The 25,108-nt window shown below is 56.8% G+C and overlaps 1 protein-coding gene and 2 long non-coding RNA genes across 8 annotated transcripts in view; 1 reads left to right on the forward strand and 2 right to left on the reverse strand.

Annotated features, from left to right (window-relative positions):
* Positions 1-6,577: 6,577 nt before the first annotated feature.
* Positions 6,578-15,195, reverse strand: LOC116780838. Of its 4 annotated transcripts, XR_004354661.1 has the most exons (6): positions 15,118-15,195; positions 14,240-14,306; positions 8,491-8,557; positions 8,177-8,365; positions 7,929-8,045; positions 7,784-7,825 (listed from the first exon to the last, which is right to left on the reverse strand). It is a non-coding gene; the product is annotated as an uncharacterized LOC116780838 (long non-coding RNA). The 4 variants fall into 4 exon arrangements; XR_004354658.1 differs by lacking the exons at positions 7,784-7,825; positions 7,929-8,045 and adding an exon at positions 6,578-6,974; XR_004354660.1 differs by lacking the exon at positions 7,929-8,045.
* On the reverse strand, positions 9,907-14,163 carry LOC116780841. The gene is made up of 2 exons (XR_004354664.1): positions 13,666-14,163; positions 9,907-9,952 (listed from the first exon to the last, which is right to left on the reverse strand). It is a non-coding gene; the product is annotated as an uncharacterized LOC116780841 (long non-coding RNA).
* A 3,486-nt stretch (positions 15,196-18,681) lies between the features above and the next one.
* WDR7 (WD repeat domain 7) overlaps positions 18,682-25,108 on the forward strand; it is a 32,630-nt gene continuing 26,203 nt past the window's right edge. The window contains exons 1-6 of one of the 3 annotated variants that reach the window (XM_032676184.1): positions 18,682-18,955; positions 22,794-22,965; positions 23,385-23,491; positions 23,806-23,884; positions 23,995-24,169; positions 24,304-24,380. In XM_032676184.1, the coding sequence (XP_032532075.1) occupies positions 22,807-22,965; positions 23,385-23,491; positions 23,806-23,884; positions 23,995-24,169; positions 24,304-24,380 (597 nt within the window). In that variant the 5' untranslated portion in view covers positions 18,682-18,955; positions 22,794-22,806. Of the gene's footprint in view, positions 18,956-19,025; positions 19,145-22,793; positions 22,966-23,384; positions 23,492-23,805; positions 23,885-23,994; positions 24,170-24,303; positions 24,381-25,108 lie in introns of those variants that run through there. The other 2 variants (XM_032676183.1, XM_032676186.1) reach the window with 2 other exon arrangements.

A 25,108-nucleotide genomic window follows, 5' to 3' on the forward strand; every position in this document is an offset into this window, starting at 1 on the left:
GGGCAGCGGGACCGACCGATCCTGCCCGGGGCAGCGGGACCGACCGACGGACCGATCCCACCCGGGGCACCGGGACTGACGGACCCGGCCCAGGGGGTGACGTGTCCGCCAGGGGGCGCCGCGGGCGCAAGGGGGGGCCCGGCCCCGCCCTCGGGGGAGGAGCGAGGCGGGGAGCGGGGCCTCGAGGGGCGGGGCCGGTGCAGGTGCGCGAGGCCGCAGCGCGCGTGCGCGGGGCACAGGTGCGCGAGGCCGCAGGGCGCGTGCGCGGGGCACAGGTGCGCGAGGCGGGGCCGAGGTGATTTAAGGCCCCGTGAGGAGCCGCCCGCGCCATTTTGCAGGTGTTCGGCGGAGGAGGCGGCAGCGGCCGCGCCGGGCTCCCCCGGCGGGACCCGGGGATGGCCGAGGCCACCCACCCCTACCCCTCTCCACCTCTCCTTCCCCCCCTCCTTCCCCCGTACCTCCCTCTTCCCTCCTCCTCTTTTCCCCCGAGCCGCTCTCCCCCCACCCCCGCTCCGCGCCCCCTCCGCTCCCCGGCTCCCCTCAGCCCTCCTTCCTCCCTCTCCTCCCACCACCCTGCCCGCTCCCCCTGCCCCGGCTCCCTCTCCGCCCTCTCCCTTCTCTCCTGCACACCCCGATCCCCTCCGGACCCCTCCTCCCTTCCCTCCCCCGGCCTCCCTCTGCCCTCGCCTCGCCCCGCTCCGCACCCCGAACCCCGGAACCCGCTCCGTGCCCGTCCCCCCGCCCCAGCCTTCCTTCCTCCCCTCCTGCCTCCCCGGCCCTTGCCCGCTGCCCAACCCGAACCCCCCTCTCTTCCCTCTCTATTGCCCCTCTCTTCCCTCTCAATTCCTCCTCTCAGTTTCCCTCTATTCCCTCTCAGTTCCCCCTCGATTTCCCATCTTCTCCCTCTCACTTCTCCCTCTATTCCCTCTCAGTTCTTCTTCTATTCCCTCTCAATTCTCCCTCGATTTCCCATCTTTTCCTGCTCACTTCTCCTTCTATTCCCTCTGAGTTCTCTCTCGATTTCCCGTCTTTTCTCTCTCAGTTCTCCTATTCCCTGTCAGTTCCCCCTCGATTTCCCATCTTTCCCCTCTCACTTTTCCCTCTATTCCCTCTCAGTTCTCCTTCTGTTCCCTCTCAGTTCTCAGTCTATTCCCTGTCAGTTCCCCCTCGATTTCCCATTTTTTCCCTCTCATTTCGCCATCTATTCCCTCTCAGTTCTCCTTCTATTCCCTGTCAATTCCCCATCTATTTCCCATCTTTTCCCTCTCAGTTCTCCTTCTATTCCCTCTCAATTCCCCCTCGATTTCCCATGTTTTCCCTCTCACTTCTCCCTCTATTCCCTCTCAGTTCTCTCTCGATTTCCCATCTTTTCCCTCTCACTTCTCCCTCTATTCCATCTCAGTTTCCCTCTATTCCCTCTCAATTCCCCCTCTATTTCCCATCTTTTCCCTCTCAATTCCCCCTCTATTTCCCATCTTTTCCCTCTCAATTCCCCCTCGATTTCCCATCTTCTCCCTCTCACTTCTCCCTCTATTCCCTTTCAATTCCCCCTCGATTCCCCCTGTTTTCCCTCTCAGTTCCCCCAATTCCCTCTCAATTCCCCCTCGATTTCCCATCTTTTCCCTCTCAGATCTCCCTCTATTCCCTCTCAGTTCCCCCTCTATTTCCCATCTTTTCCCTCTCAATTCCCCCTCTATTTCCCATCTTTTCCCTCTCAGTTCCCCCTCTGTTTCCCATCCCAGTGTCCCTCGATGTCCCCTCTGTCCCCCCTGTCCCCCGTTCCGTGTCCCCGCAGCCGCGGGCTTGGGGGCGCCGGTTTTAATAAAGCCGCGCAGGCCGGAGCCGGCGCCCCCCCTGGATCCCCCCCACGGGGCCGGGCCCGCTCGGCGGGTCCCCCCCTGCAGTTGCCAAGCACCGCCCGACACCGCCGGGGCTCCGGCCCGTCCCGACATCACACTTGGGGCTCCGCGGGCGGGGGCGGGGGGGCAAAGGCGGCGGCTTCGCTCTCGGCAATGGACGGCAAGAGAGGGCCATGGATTGCCGGGAGCGAAGCCGGGGCCGTTTGGGGCGGGGGGAGGCGGGGGGGCAGGGGATGGGCTGGGGGCCCCCTCCGGAGGAGGGGGTCGGGGAGGGGGGGGAGGAGGGCGGGGGGACCCCCCTCCGGAGGAGAGGGGTCCCGGGGTGGGAGGGGAGGAGGGCGGGGGGTGGGGGGACCCCCCTCCAGAGGAGGGGGTCCCGGGGTGGGAGGGGACGAGGGGGGAGTTCCCCCCTCTTCCTCTCCCGCCTCTGGATCCCCTTCTCCAGGGGGGCGGTCGGGGGGACCCCCCTCCAGGGGAGGGGATCCCGGGGTGGGAGGGACGGAGGGGGCAGTTCCCCCCTCCGATCCCTGTCAGCCCGGGGCCCCCTTCTCCGGGGGGCGGTCGGGGGGACCCCCCTCCAGGGGAGGGGGTCCCGGGGTGGGGGGGACGAGGGGGCAGTTCCCCCCTCTTTCCCTCCCACCTCTGGACTCTCTTCTCCGGGGGGCGGTCGGGGGACCCCCCTCCAGAGGAGGAGGTCCCGGGGTGGGAGGGACGGAGGGGGGGGGTTCCCCCCTCCGACCCGTCCCACCTCGGGACCCCCTTCCCCGGGGGGCGGTCGGGGGACCCCCCTCCAGAGGAGCGGGGTCCCGGGGGTGGGAGGGGAGGAGGGGGGAGTTCCCCCCTCCGACCCGTCCCACCACGGGACTCCCTCCTCCGGGGGGCGGTCGGGGGCGGGGCCCCCTCCGGAGGAGGGGGTCCCGGGGGGGGGGTTGGGGAGGGCCCCCCCGGAGGGGGGGGTCCGGGGAGGGGGGGGGGGTGGAGGGGAGGGGGGGCAATCCCCCCCCTTCTCTCCTCCTCCTCCCCTCTCCCCGGGCCCCTCCCTCCGGGGCGGGCTCCCCCTGACCCCCCTTCCCGGGACCCCCTCCTCCGGACAGGGGCCCCGCCGGGGGGGGGGGGGGGGGGGGCAGCAAGAGGGGTCACGTCACTCTGCGGCGTGATGAGAACACAAAGCAGCGCACTCCCCCTTCTGACCCCCCCCCCCCCCCCCCCCCCCGCGGGGCCCCTGTCCGGAGGAGGGGCTCCCGGGAAGGGGGGTCAGGGGGAGCCCGCCCCGGATGGAGGGGCCCGGGGAGAGGGGAGGAGGAGGAGAGAAGGGGGGGGATTGCCCCCCCACCCCTCCACCCCCCCCCCCCTCCCCGGACCCCCCCCTCCGGGGGGGCCCTCCCCAACCCCCCCCCCGGGACCCCCTCCTCCGGAGGGGGCCCCGCCCCCGACCGCCCCCCGGAGGAGGGAGTCCCGAGGTGGGACGGGTCGGAGGGGGGAACTCCCCCCTCCTCCCCTCCCACCCCCGGGACCCCGCTCCTCTGGAGGGGGGTCCCCCGACCGCCCCCCGGGGAAGGGGGTCCCGAGGTGGGACGGGTCGGAGGGGGGTCGGAGGGGGGAACCCCCCCCCTCCGTCCCTCCCACCCCGGGACCTCCTCCTCTGGAGGGGGGTCCCCCGACCGCCCCCCGGAGAAGAGAGTCCAGAGGTGGGAGGGAAAGAGGGGGGAACTGCCCCCTCGTCCCCCCCACCCCGGGACCCCCTCCCCTGGAGGGGGATCCCCCCGACCGCCCCCCGGAGAAGGGGGTCCCGGGCTGACAGGGATCGGAGGGGGGAACTGCCCCCTCCGTCCCTCCCACCCCGGGATCCCCTCCCCTGGAGGGGGGTCCCCCCGACCGCCCCCCTGGAGAAGGGGATCCAGAGGCGGGAGAGGAAGAGGGGGGAACTCCCCCCTCGTCCCCTCCCCCCCCGGGACCCCCTCCCCGGGAGGGGGGTCCCCCCACCCCCCGCCCTCCGCCCCTCCCACCCCGGGACCCCTCTCCTCCGGAGGGGGGTCCCCCCGCCCTCCTCCCCCCCCTCCCCGACCCCCTCCTCCGGAGGGGGCCCCCAGCCCATCCCCTGCCCCCCCGCCTCCCCCCGCCCCAAACGGCCCCGGCTTCGCTCCCGGCAATCCATGGCCCTCTCTTGCCGTCCATTGCCGAGAGCGAAGCCGCCGCCTTTGCCCCCCCGCCCCCGCCCGCGGAGCCCCAAGTGTGATGTCGGGACGGGCCGGAGCCCCGGCGGTGTCGGGCGGTGCTTGGCAACTGCAGGGGGGGACCCGCCGAGCGGGCCCGGCCCCGTGGGGGGGATCCAGGGGGGGCGCCGGCTCCGGCCTGCGCGGCTTTATTAAAACCGGCGCCCCCAAGCCCGCGGCTGCGGGGACACGGAACGGGGGACAGGGGGGACAGAGGGGACATCGAGGGACACTGGGATGGGAAACAGAGGGGGAACTGAGAGGGAAAAGATGGGAAATAGAGGAGGAATTGAGAGGGAATAGAGGGAGACCTGAGAGGGAAAAGATGGGAAATCGAGGGGGAATTGAGAGGGAATAGAAGAACTGAGAGGGAATAGAGGGAGAAGTGAGAGGGAAAAGATGAGAAATCGAGGGAGAATTGAGAGGGGAAAGATGGGAAATCGAGGGGGAACTGAGAGGGAAAAGATGGGAAATAGAGGGGGAATTGAGAGGGAATAGAGGGAGAAGTGAGAGGGAAAAGATGGGAAATAGAGGGGGAATTGACAGGGAACAGAAGGAGAACTGAGAGGGAATAGAGGGAGATCTGAGAGGGAAAAGATGAGAAATCGAGGGAGAATTGAGAGGGAATAGAAGGAGAACAGAGAGAGAATAGAGGGAGAAGTGAGAGGGAATAGAAGGAGAACTGAGAGGGAATAGAGGGAGAACTGAAAGGGAAAAGATGGGAAATCGAGGGGGAATTGAGAGGGAATAGACCGAGAACTGAGAGGGGGAATTGAGAGGGAAGAGAGGGGCAATAGAGAGGGAAGAGAGGGGGGTTCGGGTTGGGCAGCGGGCAAGGGCCGGGGAGGCAGGAGGGGAGGAAGGAAGGCTGGGGCGGGGGGACGGGCACGGAGCGGGTTCCGGGGTTCGGGGTGCGGAGCGGGGCGAGGCGAGGGCAGAGGGAGGCCGGGGGAGGGAAAGGAGGAGGGGTCCGGAGGGGATCGGGGTGTGCAGGAGAGAAGGGAGAGGGCGGAGAGGGAGCCGGGGCAGGGGGAGCGGGCAGGGTGGTGGGAGGAGAGGGAGGAAGGAGGGCTGAGGGGAGCCGGGGAGCGGAGGGGGCGCGGAGCGGGGGTGGGGGGAGAGCGGCTCGGGGGAAAAGAGGAGGAGGGAAGAGGGAGGTACGGGGGAAGGAGGGGGGGAAGGAGAGGTGGAGAGGGGTAGGGGCGGGTGGCCTCGGCCATCCCCGGGTCCCGCCGGGGGAGCCCGGCGCGGCCGCTGCCGCCTCCTCCGCCGAACACCTGCAAAATGGCGCGGGCGGCTCCTCACGGGGCCTTAAATCACCTCGGCCCCGCCTCGCGCACCTGTGCCCCGCGCACGCGCCCTGCGGCCTCGCGCACCTGTGCCCCGCGCACGCGCCCTGCGGCCTCGCGCACCTGTGCCCCGCGCACGCGCCCTGCGGCCTCGCGCACCTGTGCCCCGCGCACGCGCCCTGCGGCCTCGCGCACCTGTGCCCCGCGCACGCGCCCTGCGGCCTCGCGCACCTGTGCCCCGCGCACGCGCGCTGCGGCCTCGCGCACCTGCACCGGCCCCGCCCCCCGAGGCCCCGCTCCCCGCCTCGCTCCTCCCCCGAGGGCGGGGTCGGGCCCCCCGCGCCCGCGGCGCCCCCTGGCGGACACGTCGCTCCCCGGGCTGGGTCCGTCGGTCCCGGTGCCCCGGACGGGATCGGTCCGTCGGTCGGTCCCGCTGCCCCGGGCAGGGTCCGTCGGTCCCGCTGCCCCGGCGATCGGCGGGCAGGAGGGGCCGAGCCCCGCGGTCGGGGAGCCGGAGCACAGCCGTCCGTCTGTCCCCGTGGCCGCGCTCGGGCAGCCCCGGCAGCGCAGCCGGCCCCGGAGCTGGCACTGACCGTGCCGCGGCTCAGGCACAGCCCGCTCCCGGCTCTGCTTTCCGCGTTCCCCTCCCGCCTTCGCAACTTCGGCAATTTCCAACAGCCACTTTTTCCCCGCACTCAGGAAGGTGCAGCTCATCCGACACCTGATGCTCTCCTTCTTCTCCCCCCCCCCGTCTCTGCAACTCGCACCCTCCACTGGCAACCCCTCTGGTTTTAAAAACCCACTTAAAATATTTAATCTTTATTTCCAGAGGAGGCAGGTCCTGCCTATGATGCAAACAGCTACACAAGAGGAAATAAGAAAACCGGACGCTGCCAGGTGAGTCAAAGGAGGGCAAGACTGCAGACAACTACTGTCAGGAAATCCCCTCTTAATAAATCTCCGCAGCTCTCCCTCCTCTGCCCCAACGGGCCGCAGGGAGCACGGCCAGCTGGGCTGGGACCGGCTAGGGACGGGCAGAAATGAATCCTTCCTTGCAGTCGCACGCGCCGTGCTCGGGGAGGGCGGGAGGTGAACCACGCTGGAAAGGAACGTCTCTCGCTCCTCGAAATCCCGGCTTCCCACAGAGAGAAAACTCTTCCCTCGGAAGTGTCGGCGCCGCCTGTTGTGCCCCTGGGACGCTGGCTCGGCCCGGACACGGGGAGCAGCTGGCAACCGCAGCCCCTCTGGCCTGGGCCCAGGACGGCACCCGCAGCGTGGACAGGGTTTGCCCCAGTTCAGAACTGAGCCCCGCGCTGATGCTGCCCAAAACACCCCAAACCCCTTCTGAGGGCCAGCGATGTAATTCCCGGAAAATGAATCTCCTCTTTTATGCTGACGCTGCTGGCACTTGGGAATGCAGGCACCTTGTGTTTGTGGACCAGCACGGGCAGCCATTCCCAGGGCCCACCTCCCAGAGCTGCCACGTGCCCCCCACGTGTGTCCCGCCCACCCCAAATCCCTGCCCTTCCAGCCGGAGGCCGGCAGCCAGCAGCACTGTTGAAGCCGGGGCAATCTTCCCTCAGTGGCCCTAAAGCAAGAGCCCTCGGAGATGCCTGAAAACAAAAGGGTAGCCTTGGAGAAAGTTGGGGTGGATGCAATTCACAGTTTTTCAGGGACCCAACCAGAACTGCAGAGCCCAGGGACAGCTTGAACAGGCGGGTCAGACCCGGGGTGCCCCGAGGGCAGGGATGTGCATCCCTTTCCTCGGGGAAAAGAACTCCCCGGGGCCGCTCCCGAGGCTCCGAAGGGGCAGCGCCTTCCCGCCCGCAGAGACGTCCTCGCCCGTGCTCAGGGGCTGCCTCGCCCCGGGCCGGGAGCGCGTCCGGCCCCCGCCTTCTCCTGGGCCAACACCTGCCTTCTGCCTTTCCACAGTGACAGCGACCCTTACGTGGTCCTGTTCTCTCAGTGTTCACTTTGGGGTATCCGTTCCTGCTGGTTTAGATTCCACAACTCCACTCAGAGTTGGAGATCTGGGGCTGTGCTTCTCTACTTCCAGCAGGTTCCATGAGGACCCAGATATTCCCATCATCCTTTTTACTTACTTTTCAGGTGAATTCTACACAAGCCAGTCCCCCATTCCCTATCCAGGCTGGGAGTGCTCGTGCCCTCGGCGCAGTTGGCTCTGGCTGGGCAGGAACTGAGAGCAGGACACGGGGCAGAGTGGATCAGCTGCCCAGGGAACCTCCAGGACATGAAGCTCCTGGATTCTCATTCCAATCAACGGAACACATTCTGTCTCTGGCAGAAGCCGGGAGCCAAAGCGGATCCCACCTGGCCAGGCTGGATCCACTGGCAGGGAAAACCCCCTGCGCCTGCCAGGGGCTCTGACTCTGGTTGTCCTGCCAGCTCCTGAGCAGTGTCAGGGCCACTGGGAGGGATTCAAAACCTAAACAAACCCCAAATCCTGCAGAGGGAAAAAATCCATAGAAGAAACATATTGCTGTCATAAAAAACTTCAAAATCTGTTAAAAACTCTATGACGACAATGTAATGGGATTCCCAGGGACCTTATTAGTGCTCTTGGTTCCATTTATGTGTAGTTTTAGCCCCTCAATTAGCAGCCTGTAGAACTTATCCTGGGATTTGGAGGTTGAGCAGGGCTTCCTTTGGATTGACCTTCACTTCTGGCCCAATTTGTGCAAACACAACTTTGGCCAATGTGGTTAAACACGTGACCTCAGCTCTTCCCTCACAAACATGCCCTCTTTCTTCCCCGGAGGTGAACTCACATGCTGCCCCCAGGCTCTCCACTCACCCCTCAGAGTGACCCCAGAGTGTCCATCCTGTCCCCTGCAGGGCCCTGGGCACACAGGGACGTCCCTTTGCCCACAGGGCCTTTCTCCTGCCCCTCTCCAGCCCGAGGCTCCTCCGCTCGCTCTCTCCGGCCTCGCGTCCCACACCAACCCACAGCCAGCTCAGGCAGGGAAATGACACCAGGCAACAGCTGCAAAGGCACACAGAGGAGAGCTGTCAGCCAAAGGCACAGAAAAGGCAAAGGCTTCAGAAAACATTGCTGCAACCTGACTGCTAATTATTTCCAGTTTCCCAGGGAGAACCCCACGAACTCACAGCCAACAATGTCTGACAGTCCCTGCAGCTGGAGCTCAGCACATGGACAGAGAGGCAATTCCACCACCTGAAAGGGAGAAAAAAGAAGGAAATGATGATTTATTGGTTTTAAAGTTATTTTAAGTTCTTGAAACAGAACAAAGACTTGTTTGGAATTTTGTTGGGTACACAATGAGTGTTGGGCACAGGGCATGTCACTAATCCCGATTTCAATGGGGCTCTCTGGGGCCAGACCAGCTGATCTCCCGAGTTCAATTCCTGCCCAAGGACTGATCCGAGCTCCCCGTTCCCCGGATCGCTCATCCCAACACTCCCAGCACCGTGCCCCGAGCCCTCGTTCCTCTCCCCGCCGGGACTCCCAAACCCTCCCGGCCCTGCCCGGCTCTGGCCCGTGCCCGGGGCACCCTCGGCTTGTGCCCCGCAGTCTCCGCCTGGCGGACACGGCCGGTACTGCAGCCCCGACACCGCCGGCGCCGCAAAGGACCCCCCGCGCCCCCCGCGCCCCATCCGCAGCCCCCCTGCCCTCCCTGACACACAGCCCCAAACCCGGCACCTGCCTCACAAAGCGCCCACGGGGCGAGGACTCGCTGCACCCGCGGGGCAAAGCACCCGCTCCAGGGACACCCCAAAATTAACCCCTCCTGCCCACTGCTCACAACCTCAACCCACCTCCAAACACTCCTTCTCTGCCCACCACATGACCTCGACTTTAACACCCCACATTTTCCAGACCCCTCCACCACTCATCACCTCAGCTGACCTCAATTTACCTCAGGTTACCTCAAAGAAAACACCTTATTTTCATTCTTTTTTATTTTATTCTATTTTATTTCTTTTTATTTTATTTAATTTTATTTTTCATTTATTTGATTTAATTTTTGAAATGATTTAATTTTATTTTCCTTTTATTTCATTTCTTTCTTTTAATTTTATTTTCATTTTTTCTTTCTTTTTATTTTATTGTATTTTATTTTCATTTTATTTTATTTTATTTTAGTTCTTTTTACTTCCTTTTCATTTTATTTTCTTTCTTTTTATTTTTGTTTATTTTATTGCATTATTTATTATTTTATTTAATTTTATTTTCCTTTTATTTCATTTGTTTCTTTAATTTTATTTTCCTTTTATTTTATTTCTTTTTATTTTATTTTATTTTAGTTCTTTTTATTCATTCTATTTTCATTTTCATTTTATTTTTTCTTCTTATTTTTGTTTATTTTATTGCATTTTTTATTATTTTATTTTATTTTCCTTTTATTTCACTTCTTTCTTTAATTTAATTTTATTTCATTTTCATTTTATTTTCTTTCTTTTTATTTTATTTTATTTTCATTTTCATTTTATTTCATTTCATTTCATTTCTTTTTATTTCATTTCATTTCTTTTTATTTCTTTTCGTTTTATTTTTTCTTTTCCTTTATTTTATTTCCTTTGCTTCATTCCCTCCCCGCAGAGAATCAACCTCCTTTTGAAGCCCCAAAACCTGCCCTTCCAGCCCACAACTGCTCACCTCGTTTTTAACACAAGATCTTCCTTCTCTCCCCCACAGATCACCTCACATTTAACCCCCACAGTTTTCTCCACCTGCACACCACTCAGGAACCTCTTTTTTACCTCCAAAGGCTCGTTTTCTACCCTGGAGGTTTTCTCAAGTTTTACCCCCAGAACTTTCCTTACCTGCCCACTCCTGACTGCCTCAGTTGAACCCAAAATCTTCCTTCTCTCTGCTACACACTGCCCCAGAGTTTACCCCACATTTTTCCCTCCCTGTCCACTGCTGATTCCCTCAGTTTCCCCTCCAAATAGTCGTTCTCTGCCATGGAAACTCTCTCCTATCTCACCCCCACAACAAACCCTGGGGGGGTTGAGGCTTAAAAGCTCCATTTAGGGCAGCCAAAAGCTCTCTGGCTGGCACAACTCACTGAATTCACTGGCATATCCTGAAATCTCTTTCCAAGGGCATCCAAACCCACGGGAAGAGGTGCTGAGCACGCAGGACTTGGAGGTGCTGCAAGCAGAGCTTCCCTGAACTGCAGGGAAATGTCCCCAGGGTGGCTTTGGGTTGCTGGCCCTGCACACTGTGCTCTCACACCAGCCATCCTTCCTGCCAAGGCCAGGGACAAGGGAAGGGCTCTTGGAGCCTCTCTGGGAACCCCCAGCCCCGCTCCAGGAGCAAGGACACTGGCAGTGCCCACAGCCCTCACCCCAGGCCTGTCCCTCAGGGGATGCTCCTCCTGTGGCCCTTGGGGACACGGGCTGGGCTGGCCTGGGCAGGGCTGGGGTAGCACTCGCACCCCGGGGGCTCAGAGGGCTTTTCCAACCTCGGGATCCCACGGGACACTCGGGCACTGCCCCACCTGCACAGACAGCCACGGGAAGCTCTTACACACAGATCACATTCCATAGAGAATCCAGACAGATCCCACAGTAGGGGTAACACCTACAGGTTCTGCCCTCTTCCACTCTCCTGCAATTCCACTGGCCCACACCACAGGAACAACTGCAGCTGCCACTTCAGTCGGGACCTTGCTGCTGACAGGAGTTATTCCCTGCACAACAAGAGCTGCTGCTTGGACACATTTAGTTTCAGCAATTACAGTGTCAACATACCCAGTTTTCCATTTCATTTCTGCCTCAACTTTTCTACTCCATCTCTTCCTAGCAGAGGTTTGGGTGAGTTTGGCAAATAGACAAACTGAGGAATCACCCAATGTTTTCCCAGTTTGACCCCTGTCACACCAATCACCTTAACAGTGCCAGTCCTTGATTCTCCCTCTATTGTGTTAAGGACTGAGGAAGTTGGACCCGTGTCTGACCAGGACACGTCCAAACCAAATGCTGGGGACTGGAACACACACCTTACACTCCTGCAGCTCTCACAGTTATATTCAAGAGAAAACAGCCAATTGTACCATCACTGCTCCTTTCTTAATCCCAATCCCACCCTTCTTTGGCAGTTGGAGCACCACTTTTAGAACCCAACTACAGCCCATTAGAGAGCTCCATGTCCAGCAGGGACAGGTAGCCCTGGGATACTCTCAGCAATGCCTGAATCCATTGCAGGGACCTTGCTTTGAACTCCCCAGGGCCGGGCACCCCGAGGATCTCCCCGAATAATCCTTTCGGTGCGCGCTGGAGTCCTCGGGGTGCCCCAGCCCGGGGGGCACCAACAGCACTGTCCCTCCAGGGGGCCCAATTTGGTGCCAAGGCTTCAATGGACAGCCCAAAAGGCATTTCAAGAGGCCTTCTTGGGAACCCAGCACCGTGGACGGGCAGGAAGCCACAAGAAGGCCTCATTTCTAAAGGCAGGGGGATCTTGCCTGTGTCCCAGACCGGTCCGGGGATCTGAGGCCCTTCCCGAGAAAATCTCGGTGCCGGCGTGAAGGCCCAGAGATCCCTTGGAGCCACGGGAGAGCAGGCACAGAGTCCCTCCTGGGGGCCAATTCTGCTGCCTGAAATCAGCTCTGCAAAGAAACCTCTCAGACTCAGCTGGTGAGTTTTAGAAGCCAGGCATTCCCACACACTAAGAGATTTTAAGAGTTCACTGACTGAAAAAACATCGAGCTTTTATCGTGGACATCTGACCTCCCACAGACAGCTCCTTTCCCCTCTCAGTACAAAATGATTTCCGTGGCACCATTTCACAGGAAGGGCCCGGGACCCCCAGACTGTGCTTTCCAGAACAGAAAAGAAACAGAGGGAAGGAGCTTTGCAGACGTGTAACACACTCCAGAACAGACCTGACTTTGGGTTCCAATCCAGCACCCAAAAACTCCAGCAGGAGAGCTGGCCCGTGGCCCGTGGGACCCTGAAAGTCCATCTTACCATGGGCTGGAGGCAAATCCCAGTTGGACGAGTCCCTCGTGCCTGCAGATGCCTGGGGATCCTTTCCATCCACCTCCTGCTCTCCCAGCAGGAGAAAGGGGCACCTCAGGCACACGGTGGCACTTGACATCCTGCTGAGAGAGGAGCAAGGAAACCTTGAGCACAAAGCTGGGGAGGAATCTAAAGCTTCCTTTCCTGGGAGCTTTGGGCAGCCTGCGACCAAGGGGGGGAAATTTGCATCTCCTTTGGTGCAGGTGTCGACAGAGGTCAACAGAGCTTTGGCCTTTTTCACACAACTGTGCCCTTTTTGGCTCCCTGGCACCTCCAGTGCCACCAGAACCCCCTTCCTGCACACACAGGTGGCACACACAGGCACCCACACACCTTTTCTCCAGAAAACACGTGGCCAAGATTTCCTCATCCTGGACATCCCAAGGGGAGTATTTTTGCTGGAGAGCACAGCAACACCCCTGGTCTTGCAAACTGCCACCCTGCAAGAAAGGAACCGCTTCTCCTGGACATTTCTCCAACACTCAAGGGCTTTGGAAGCTGCTCTCATGGCACCAAACCTGCTTGGGGTCCCTTCCAGCTTTTGGCTCTCCTTGGAGTTAACAGGCACACAATCCATTCCATCCTCCCACAGCCAAACCCATCCTCACTGGCAGGATGGGCCCTGCCCTTACCTGTCCAAGCTCCCGGGCTCGGCACAGCCCTGGGTACAGAGCAGCTCCCCAAGGCAGCTCCCGCCCGGCAGGAAGCACAACTCGCCACACTCCACCAGCCGCTGGGCACTGAACAGAGCTGAGCCCCAGCGAGGGCACAACTGGACAGAAAAGGAGCCAAAAACATTAATGCAGCACCAAGGAACTCAGTGAGACCGGTCTGTGCCTCCGTCCTTTCCCCGCCGGGACTCCCAAACCCTCCCGGCCCTGCCCGGCTCTGGCCCGTGCCCGGGGCACCCTCGGCTTGTGCCCCGCAGTCTCCGCCTGGCGGACACGGCCGGTACTGCAGCCCCGACACCGCCGGCGCCGCAAAGGACCCCCCGCGGCCCCCGCGCCCCATCCGCAGCCCCCTGCCCTCCCTGACACACAGCCCCAAACCCGGCACCTGCCTCACAAAGCGCCCACGGGGCGAGGACTCGCTGCACCCGCGGGGCAAAGCACCCGCTCCAGGGACACCCCAAAATTAACCCCTCCTGCCCACTGCTCACAACCTCAACCCACCTCCAAACACTCCTTCTCTGCCCACCACATCACCCCGACTTTAACACCCCACATTTTCCAGACCCCTCCACCACTCATCACCTCAGGTTACCTCAAGGGCTTCATTCCCTCCCCGCAGAGAATCAACCTCCTTTTGAAGCCCCAAAACCTGCCCTTCCAGCCCACAACTGCTCACCTCGTTTTTAACACAAGATCTTCCTTCTCTCCCCCACAGATCACCTCACATTTAACCCCCACAGTTTTCTCCACCTGCACACCACTCAGGAACCTCTTTTTTACCTCCAAAGGCTCGTTTTCTACCCTGGAGGTTTTCTCAAGTTTTACCCCCAGAACTTTCCTTACCTGCCCACTCCTGACTGCCTCAATTGAACCCAAAATCTTCCTTCTCTCTGCTACATGCTGCCCCAGAGTTTACCCCACATTTTTCCCTCCCTGTCCACTGCTGATTCCCTCAGTTTCACCTCCAAACAGTCATTCTCTGTCATGGAAACTCTCTCCTGTCTCACCCCCACAACCTTCCCTTCCAGCCCACTCCTGATTACCTCTGTTTTAACACAACATTTTCATTCTCTCTGCTACAGGTTGCCCCAGATTTAACCTCCAAAATTTCCCTACCTCTCCACATCTGATCACCTCATTTAGATCTAAGTATGTTCAATCTCTACCCTATAAACTACCCAGGGAGAACCCCACGAGCTCACAGCCAACAATGCCTGACAATCCCTGCAGCCGGAGCTCAGCACACGGACAGAGAGGCAATTCCACCACCTAAAAGGGAAAAAGAAGGAGGAAATGGTGATTTATTAGTTTTAAAGTTATTTTATGATCTTAGAACAAAGACTTGTTTGGAATTTTGTTGGGTACACAATGAGTGTTGGGCACAGGGCACGTCACTATTCCAGATTTCAATGGTGCTCTCTGGGGCCAGACCAGCTGATCTCCCAAGTTCAATTCCAGCCTAAGGACTGATCTGAGCTCCCCATTCCCTGCATTGCTCATCCCAACACTCCCAGCAATCTCACCTCAGCCCACAGGCTCTCTGTCCTCAGAGGCAAACACAGCCCGCTGGGACACAGCTCTGGCACCACGTTTCTTCTCACTCCTGCAAAGCCCCAGGGAGATCCAACCCCTCAGACCCTGCATCCCTGGACACCAGGGGAACTGGAGCCCGACCCGGATCCCAGTGCCCTGGACAAGTGTGTTCCCACGAGCACGTGCCTGTGGCTCCATCCAGCCCATCCATCCCTCCCTTCCCCCCAGGGATGTGGTTGGAGCCCCTCTCAAAAAAACGACTCATCAGCTCACCCAGATGCTGAGTGAAAGCTTCACCTTTCCACCAATTTGTCCATCAAGGGTCAGGACACAAAGTCTTGCTGTCCTTTACCTCCCCTGGGCAGGCTGCCATCTACACCTTAAATCATGGGGGCCACGTGCTTGCCTTCCCACGGAAAACAATTGTTATTCCCTCTCAGAAAGGCAGCCCCAAAATATTGATTTCCTGTTTATGACTTGAATCGCTCCCCTACTGACTCGCTGAGCTATTACACTCCAAATACACACTCTGTCCCCTACAGTTTACCTCCAGTTTTATGCCCAAAATATTCCCAGACACCAGGACGTTCTCTTGCTTCCAAGGCAGGACCGATCATCCCTCCAGGAAAAGGGAAAGAGGCAAGGGTTCATCAAGCCATGCATAACTTAGCAAGTGAGTTTAACAAATACCATCAGGTTTTGTGCCCAGAGGAGATAAAACTCACTGGTTTTAGGAGCTAAAATATCAGGGGAAATTCCTGGCTGGAGAGACTCCCCGGGATCCACGGCTCCCCTGCAGAAGCTCCCAACAAAAAGTGCTCCCAGGAAGCCCCCCGGCAGGGCCGGCCCCTCGTCATCCTCACCGGCCACACCTGGGGCTGCCCCGGCCCTTTGTCACCCTCGCCGCGGCTTCCCCGCCGTCCCCCGGCCCCTCCCGCCCGTCCCGCCCCGCAGCGCCGCTCCCGCTGCCCCCCGAGCCCCGGGAACGAACCCCATCGCCCATCGCCCCCCGCACGGGCCGGGCCCTCCCCGCCAGCCTCGGCTGCGACCCCGCGGGGAAGGGACCCGGACAGCCCAGTATGGATCTCGTCCCGCCCCGGCACCCCTTGGACGGGCACCGCCCCGCCCCACAGGATCCTTTTATGGACATAACCCGCCCTACACAACCCTACATGGGCATCGCCCCGCCCCACATAATCCTTTTATGGATATAATCCGACCTACACCCTATATGGGCATGGCCCCGCCCCACAGGATCCTTTTATGGACACAACCCCGCCCTACACAACCCTACATGGCAATCGCCCCGCCCTACAGGATCCTTTTAAGGACATAACCCCGCCCTACACAACCCTATATGGGCATCGCCCCGCCCCACACGCCCCTTTTATGGACATAACCCACCCCACACAACCCTACATGGGCATCGCCCCGCCCCATTACTCCTTTTATGGACATAACCCGCCTACACAACCCTACATGGGCATCGCCCCGCCCCACGCGCCCCTTTTATGGATATAACCCCGCCCTACACAACCCTATATGGGCATCGCCCCGCCCCACAGGATCATTTTATGGACATAACCAGCCCTTAAAACCCTACATGGGCATCGCCCCGCCCCACAGGATCCTTTTATGGACATAAACCCGCCCTACACAACCCTACATGGGCATCGCCCCGCCCCAAATGTTCCTTTTATAGACATAACCCCGCCCCACGCAACCCTTTATGGGCATCTCCCCGCCCCACAAGTTCTTTTTATGGGTATTGCCCCGCCTTACGAGCTCCCTTTATGGACACAGCCCCACCCCACAGTCCTTCTATGGACACAGCCCCACCCCACACCCCTTTTATGGACACAGCCCCACCCCACACCCCTTCTATGGCCCCGTCCCCCCCGAATGTCCGTCACCTCGGTCACCGCCCCACACTCCTCTCACGGTCCCCGCCCCGCCCCTCCCGCTGTCGCTCATCCCGGTCCCGCTCATTCCCGGTGGGAATGCCCCGCCCGTTCCCCGCTCCCGCATTCCCGGCGGGATCGGACGCTCCCGGCCGAGGGCAGCGCTGCGGGGACGGTCGGCGGGGGTTCGAACGTGCCCCGAGCCCTCGTTCCTCTCCCCGCCGGGACTCCCAAACCCTCCCGGCCCTGCCCGGCTCTGGCCCGTGCCCGGGGCACCCTCGGCTTGTGCCCCGCAGTCTCCGCCTGGCGGACACGGCCGGTACTGCAGCCCCGACACCGCCGGCGCCGCAAAGGACCCCCCGCGCCCCCCGCGCCCCATCCGCAGCTCAGTAGAGACTCTGCCTTAGGGGGAATTCTTACAGGTTCTGCCCTTGTCCATTTTCCTGGAATTCCACTGGCCCACATGACAGGAACAACTGCAGCTGCTCTGGAATCATCCCAGCCCGCCGGGTGCCCTGGCAATCAGCTCCCAGAGTGCAACGAGGACACACTGAAGGCTATCTATTCAAAGGATCTGCCAGCACTAGAAAGGTTCTCACTAACATTCTTCCAGGAGTAACTCAGGAAGCTTGGTTTGCCAAGAGCCTCCGGGATGATTTCCTGCTTTTGTGGCTCTCTTTGAACTATTTTTCTCATAACTATAGCTGGGACCATCACCTGCCTTTGTTGGACCTGTGCCTGACCAGGACAGGTGCAAAGCAAATGCTGGGGACTGGAACACACACCTTGCACTCCTGCAGCTCTCACAATTACATTCCAGAGAAAACAGCCAATTGTACCATCACTGCTCATTTCTTAATCCCAATCCCACACTTCTTCGGCAGTTGGAGCACCACTTTTAGAACCCAACTACAGCCCATTAGAGAGCTCCATGTCTAGCAGGGACAGGTACCCCTGGGATACTCTCAGCAATGCCTGAATCCATTGCAGGGACCTTGCTTTGAACTCCCCAGGGCCGGGCACCCCGAGGATCTCCCCGAATAATCCTTTCGGTGCGCGCTGGAGTCCTCGGGGTGCCCCAGCCCGGGGGGCACCAACAGCACTGTCCCTCCAGGGGCCCAATTTGGTGCCAAGGCTTCAATGGACAGCCCAAAAGGCATTTCAAGAGGCCTTCTTCGGAATCTCAAGGACCCAGAACACAAAGGAAACCAAAGACCTGTTCCCAAGGCCAAAGAAACCTCCGAGTCTGGACTCCCAGATTAAGATCCCAAACACCAAATAACACCCCACCCAACGTGTATGGGCAGGAAGCCACAAGAAGGCCTCATTTTTAAAGGCAGGGGGATCTTGCCTGTGTCCCAGACTGGTCTGGGGATCTGAGGCCCTTCCCGAGAAAATCTCGGTGCCGGCGTGAAGGCCCAGAGATCCCTTGGAGCCACGGGAGAGCAGGCACAGAGTCCCTCCTGGGGGCCAATTCTGCTGCCTGAAATCAGCTCCGCAAAGAAACCTCTCAGACTCAGCTGGTGAGTTTTAGAAGCCAGGCATTCCCACACACTAAGAGATTTTAAGAGCTCACTGACTGGAAAAACATCGAGCTTTTATCGTGGACATCTGACCTCCCACAGAGAGCTCCTTTCCCCTCTCAGTACAAAATGATTTCCGTGGCACCATTTCATGGGAAGGGCCCGGGACCCCCAGACTGTGCTTTCCAGAACAGAAAAGAAACAGAGGGAAGGAGCTTTGCAGACGTGTAACACACTCCAGAACAGACCTGACTTCAGGTTTGCTCTTTGGGTTCCAATCCAGCACCCAAAAACTCCAGCAGGAGAGCTGGCCCGTGGGACCCTGAAAGTCCACCTTACCATGGGCTGGAGGCAAATCCCAGCTGGATGAGTCCCTTGTGCCTGCAGACGCCTGGGGATCCTTTCTATCCCAGCAGGAGAAAGGGGGACCTCGGGGACACGTTGGCGCTCGACATCATGCTGAAAAACGGACAGGTGACACCGCCGGCACCATTTTGGGAAGGGGCGGTGCCGCCATCTCTAGGGCAGGGCAGAGAGTGACGAATGACGCCACCGGCGCCATTTTGGGTAGGGGCAGAGAGGGGCGGGTTATCTGCCGGCCGCCATGTTGGGTAGGGGCGGAACCGACGCTGCTTCCGCCATTTTGATTACAGGCAGCTGAGGGGCGCGCCGGCCAATTTAGTTTAGGGCACGAGCGGGGAGCTATAAAAGGGAAGCTCTACCTGCATAAAAATTTTCCTAATTTGTTATTCACTACTTTTTTTTTTTTTTTGGCGTTACGGGGTGACGCTTCTGCTTTTTTTTTTTAATACAGGCATAATAACGTTATTATTTACCTAATAACACGTAAATGTCGCTTCGGGGTGCCTCATAACGGCGCTTTCCCTGCTCAGAACGACAGACTCTGGTTTCGGCTGTTGTAACTTCAAGGCCCTTCAGCAATCGTTAATTAACTAATCAAGTGAGTAATTCCCCGCTCCCCGGGCGCGCTGAGGGCGGTCCGGCGGTTGCCATGGTGACCCGGCTGCCGTGAGGCGCGGCGGCCGCGCTGTGCGGCAGTGCCGTAAGAGCCGGCGGGATCACCCGGCCGGGGCCGCTCCCGGGCCGCGGCTCCGGGACGGGACAGCGGGACGAGGAACCGGGAGAGCCGGTGAGAGCGGGATAACGGGGCATGGAGCGGGGCCGGGAGAACGGGGCGGGCACAGCGGGAGCGGCAGGGCGAGCCCCCGGCGCGGGTGCTGCGGAGGCCACCGGGGGCTCTGCGGTAACGGGACACGGGGATACCGGGAACGGCGTGCGCGGGAGCCCGGGGGCAGGGAGACACGGGTATCCAGCTATCCAGGTGCCCATGGCCCCAGGTATCCAGGGACACAGGTATCCAGGTGCCCAGTTATCCAGGGGCACAGTTCTCCAGGTGCCCAGGATTGGAGTCCAGATTTCAGCAAGTTTCACCCCAAAACAAGCCCCGGGTTCTTAATGGATGGGGCTTCCGAGGGGTCAATTACCTGCAGTTTGGAGTCTCAGATTATTATTATTATTATTATTATCTCGTCCTCTGCCTTGCTGTGGAACCTCCTGCGTATCCAGGGAAGTGTTTTAATTGTCTTACCCCAATTAGTCCTTTTTCTCTGTGCCTGAGTGTTAAATAGAAAGTGTAATTAAATTTAGAATAATCAGGTTTTTATAAAATACATAAACAGCCCATTAATAGCTGGTTTGTGCTATTTAATGCTATTTTGCAGTATTTTTGGGCAGGTTATTTTACTGTCCACATGTATCCTAATGTTAATTCCTCATTTAATGGCAATAAAAGTGTTTGGGAAGGGCAACTTGGCTTTACTCAAATAGGAACTGATCCCAGACTGTTAAATCTGCCTAAATCCCAGTCTTAAACAGAGCAGTTCAGAGAGTCACCCGATTATTCTATCAGATGAACACGTTATTTTTAAATTTTTTTGGTTCATTTGCTGATCTAAAGAAGTATTAACAGGAAGCACTTTGCTCGTGGCAACTCCATTTTTCCCACTCGGAAAGTTCCCTTTTCTGCAGAAATCCGTCGCTTCCTGGAGTTATAAATAGCTGGGATGTGGGAATTCATGTGGAATAACCCCCTGGCTGCTTTTTTGGCCCATCTGGCAGCGGGACAGCGTCGATTTGCTCCCGTGAAAAAAGGGAATTATTGATCTGTCTGGGACAAAAGGGGAGTTTTGGTGCTCTCAGGGGCCGCAGTCGCCGTTTGCCGGGGGCCGAGCTCTGCAGTTGGAATTCTTTGGGAATTAAGATGTGGTTTTTCCTCAAAAGGAAGCTTTTCCTGAAGGCCTTGAGGCACCACAGGAGAAAAGGAGAAGGAAAGAGGTAGTTCTGCTTTTCCCTCTCTCTCTCTCCCCAAAGCCTTGGTTTGAAATATCAGGGGTTGGAAGAGGCTTTTATGTTGTTTATTGGCATTTCTCTGCTCAGTTTTAGTCATTTATGGTTCATTTCCTCCCCAAAATCGGGTGGTAAAAGAGTGAAATGGGTATTTTTGGTTGCTTTGGGTGGTTTTGTTGTTCTGTTGCATCTGGACACCTTATTGCTGGTTTTATTCCATTTTTATGATGATTTCACTGTAAATCAAGGAGGATTTTTAATCGTGGCTCTATCTGTATTGGTTAAAATTTTTAATTAGTTTATTTTTGTGATTTTTCTATTTGTGATTTTTCTATTTGTGATTTTTCTATTTGTGATTTTTCTATTTGTGATTTTTCTATTTGTGATTTTTCTATTTGTGATTTTTCTATTTGTGATTTTTCTATTTGTGATTTTTCTATTTGTGATTTTTCTATTTGTGATTTTTCTATTTGTGATTTTTCTATTTGTGATTTTTCTATTTGTGATTTTTCTATTTGTGATTTTTCTATTTGTGATTTATATTCATGGTTGCCCAGACAGAACAATCGATCCAGCGTTGCATAACAAATTAACACTGCACGGGCAGGTGATGGGGGTTGCAGTGGAGCAGCTTCCAAAAGATTCCATACTTGGATTTTTAGGTCTTTTATTTCTAATTCGATTAAATTCAAGCTCTCAATGAAATAATTAACAGAGTCCGAGGAATGAGTTGCCTTGTTCTGAAGTGGCATTTTTTGTGATCTTAGTGATTGGATGATGTGGATTTTATGGAGTGAAGTGGGAGGCTCCAGGGAGCTGTGTTTTTAAAATATTTTAAAATATTTCTTCAGTGAATCCTACTTTGTGCTTCTCTAAATCAGAGATGTGAGCTGGGACACTCAGAGCATAACAGGAGTGTTTAGTTATTTATTTAACACAACCTCGTGGCCGATAAGAAAATGTCAGTTCTGAAAACTTGGAGCTGGGAATGTTGCTACTGACAACAGAGGCTTGTTTTGGGATTTAAATCTCATGCTAATGCAACTGGATTTTATTGCCACAACTTAAATTTCTGTTTTCTTTCCACTTCCCGGCCACCGAGACAATTTTGGCCTCGTGGCAGCTCCAATTTCCCCATGTTGTTTGTGTCAATATCTTTATAAGATATCCCAGATGTTGCCATAAAGATAGGGCTGGACCTGTTTCCTGCTGGGTAACGGCCAAAATCTGCTTTATCAGTGGATTACACAAGGCTGGTTTCACCGGGATATTCCGTATTCCGACGGGCATATCTGTACAATCAGGTGTTTAATACTGTCAGTAATATCAGATATGGAATAACAGGGGTAGAATGATAGCAGGGAGGTAATAAAACCAGGAATATAATGATATCAGGGGTGTATTAATATCAGGGGTGTATTAATATCAGGTATCTAGTAACATCATAGATATAATAACTGGGGGCTTCAAACATTTGTTAGTTCAAAATCACTCCAAAAAGAGCAATTTTGGCCAAACTCTCCGCATGCCCAGGGATGTGCTGTTTGGGGCCTAGATGGATAAAAAGCCTGTGGAATTTTGCCAAACGTGTGAGGGGGTATGTTTTTCCTGGACAGTTTAAGGAATGCAGTTCGGTCCCTGAGAGCAGGGGAAGGCCCTCCCTGAGGGAAGGTGAAGGGCCCTCCCTGAGGGCAAGCGAAGGCCCTCCCTGAGGGCAAGCGAAGGCCCTCCCTGAGGGCAAGCGAAGGCCCTCCCTGAGGGCAAGCGAAGGCCCTCCCTGAGGGCAGGCGAAGGCCCTCCCTGAGGGAAGGCGAAGGCCCTCCCTGATGGCAGGGGAAGGCAGTCCCTGAGGGCAGGTGAAGGCCCTCCCTGAGGGAAGGTGAAGGCCCTCCCTGAGGGAAGGCGAAGGCCCTCCCTGAGGGAAGGCGAAGGCCCTCCCTGAGGGAAGGCGAAGGCCCTCCCTGAGGGAAGGCGAAGGCCCTCCCTGAGGGAAGGCGAAGGCCCTCCCTGAGGGAAGGCGAAGGCCCTCCCTGAGGGAAGGCGAAGGCCCTCCCTGAGGGAAGGCGAAGGCCCTCCCTGAGGGAAGGCGAAGGCCCTCCCTGAGGGAAGGCGAAGGCCCTCCCTGAGGGAAGGCGAAGGCCCTCCCTGAGGGAAGGCGAAGGCCCTCCCTGAGGGAAGGCGAAGGCCCTCCCTGAGGGAAGGCGAAGGCCCTCCCTGAGGGAAGGCGAAGGCCCTCCCTGAGGGAAGGTGAAGGCCCTCCCTGAGGGAAGGTGAAGGCCCTCCCTGAGGGAAGGTGAAGGCAGTCCCTGAGGGCAGCAGTCTGAGGTGTCCCTCATGGAGATGCCATCGCTGTCGTACCCGGCATTCCCGATGTGGTCTCTGGCAGGTTTCCCGTGGCCCAGTTCCATGTCTCTGGTGCTGTTTTGTTGCAGGCCGGCGGGCGGGATGGCTGGGAACAGCCTGGTGCTGCCCATCGTGCTGTGGGGCCGCCGCGCCCCCACGCACTGCGTGTCCTCCCTGCTGCTCATGGACGGTGCCACCGTCATCGTCACCGGCTGCCACGATGGCCAGATCTGCCTCTGGGACCTCAGCCCGGACCTGCAGGTAAGAATTCCCTCAGGAATCGCCGGTCTTTCCCCATATCCCATCTATCCCTGCCTTCCCAAGCCATTCCCCTTGTCCTGTCCCTCCATCCCTTGTCCCAAGTCCCTCTCCGGCTCTCCTGGAGGTCTCCCCTTATTTATAAATATCCAGAACTTGTCTTGTGCAACAATAGTTTCCCCTGTCAATTTTTTCATTCAAACTGAGCCAACTTTATAGATTTTTATTGACATGAGTTTGCAAATTGCCTTTTTTTCCAGTGTTAAGTAGAAACTCTTTTTCAAGGTTATATATCCACAGCTACGCTAATTAAATGTGTGTATATCATTAGATATATAATATATAAAATAGAAAGCTGGGATATGTGTCTTCTGTTTTTCAGAGTGGTATTTTGACTTCCCCTTTTCTTTCCCTGCTCCCAGATTAATCCCAGAGCTCTGCTCTTTGGTCACACGGCCTCAGTTACTTGTTTGTCCAAAGCCTCAGCTTCCAGTGAAAAACAATATATAGTGAGTGCATCCGAGAGTGGGTGAGTTTCCCAGCAGTTTTGATGTGCACAACTGTCAAATCATGGAAATCTGTCCCCAAATTATCCGTATTTCCACCCTGGGGCTGCGTCGGATTTTTTTGATCCTTAAAAAAAAATTCATCAGCAAATACATTTTATTTTTGAAGTGGTTTTATTTACTAATCAGAGGGTGGAGGGGGAAGGATTTCTTGTGCAGTTGATAACCAAAGAATAGTTCCAATGAAGTTCTTTCCAGTGTAGAGGGATTTTGAAATGTTGGGAAGCCTGACCTGGTTTCCCTGGAGTTTTAGGGAGATTTTTTTTGGTGTTTTTAGGGAGATGTGCCTGTGGGACGTGAATGATGGGAGATGCATCGAGTTCACCAAACTGGCCTGCGCGCACACGGGAATTCAGGTCAGTCCTGGGAAGAATTCCAGAGCTGGGGGAATCCCAAACGTTATGGTTTGGATTAAAAATGAAGGAATTCCTGTCCCACTCGGGGTATAATTTCTGTGTCTTGGCAGTTCTATCAGTTCACAGTCGGCTCCCAGCGGGAAGGGAGGCTCCTATGCCACGGGCATTATCCCGAAATTCTGGTGGTGGATGCCACCAGCCTGGAAGTTCTTTATTCCCTGATATCCAAGATCTCTCCTGACTGGATCAGCTCCATGAGCATCATCCGATCCAACAGGACACAAGGTGATTATTTCTCACTCCTGGCCTTGGATGCTTCCAGGGGTGTTTTTGGCCTGAAGTTTTAGTTTCTCCTAGGTGTATTTGTACACCCAGTGGAGAATTCCTTGGGATCTCATCCTGGTTTCTGTGTTTCCCAGAGGACACTGTGGTGGCAGTTTCCGTGACCGGCATCCTGAAAGTCTGGATCATCACCTCGGAAGTCAGTCGGCTCCAGGTAAACTGCTGGATTAGTGGGATTTCCTGGAGGGATGGAAAATTGTATTCCTGTTGTTTCCTGTCCTTTCAGCCCCCTGAGGATATTCTTCTTCCTCTTTGCCAGCTGGAAAATCACCTTCTGGAATTTTGCTTTAGCAATCCCGAGTTCCCAGCAGAGCTCCTAATCCTTCCCAGAATCCCAAGTTCCCAGCAGAACTCCTAATCCTTCCCAGAATCCTCAATTCTCAGCAGAACTCCTAATCCTTCCCAGGGAACTGATTGCAAAATTTAGAGGAGGAGAATCTCCAGTTTTTCCAAATCTGCTTTTTATTTGTTCTGATTTGGGTTAATGTTTACTGAGCAGAGGATCCAGTTTTTTAGGAATATTCATTTTTTGGGATTATCTCCAACTCCCTGTGTCCTAATGAAAAAAAGTCTGAGATTTACTGCACGTTTCAGACCTCTGGTAAATTAACTTCTCCCAGAAACCCCTTGGAAAAGATGTTTGGCAACTTAGGGAAAAATAAACTTATTTTTTTAAGTTTATTCCACGGGAGTGGAATCTGCTTCATCCCAGCTTCCTACCTGGCTGCAAGGTGATTCCCTGACTAAATCAGCACCACTAATCCATCCTGCTGGGGAATTTGGGAGACTTAAGTGACCAAAGAGGAGACCACGTGCCTCCTGCAGATCTTCTTAGGAGGAATAATGGAATCAGAACCACTCCGAGCGTTCGGGTTTTCCTCG

This window comes from Chiroxiphia lanceolata, chromosome Z, assembly GCF_009829145.1.
Source record: "Chiroxiphia lanceolata isolate bChiLan1 chromosome Z, bChiLan1.pri, whole genome shotgun sequence".
In the NCBI taxonomy this organism is placed as follows: Eukaryota; Metazoa; Chordata; class Aves; order Passeriformes; family Pipridae; genus Chiroxiphia; species Chiroxiphia lanceolata.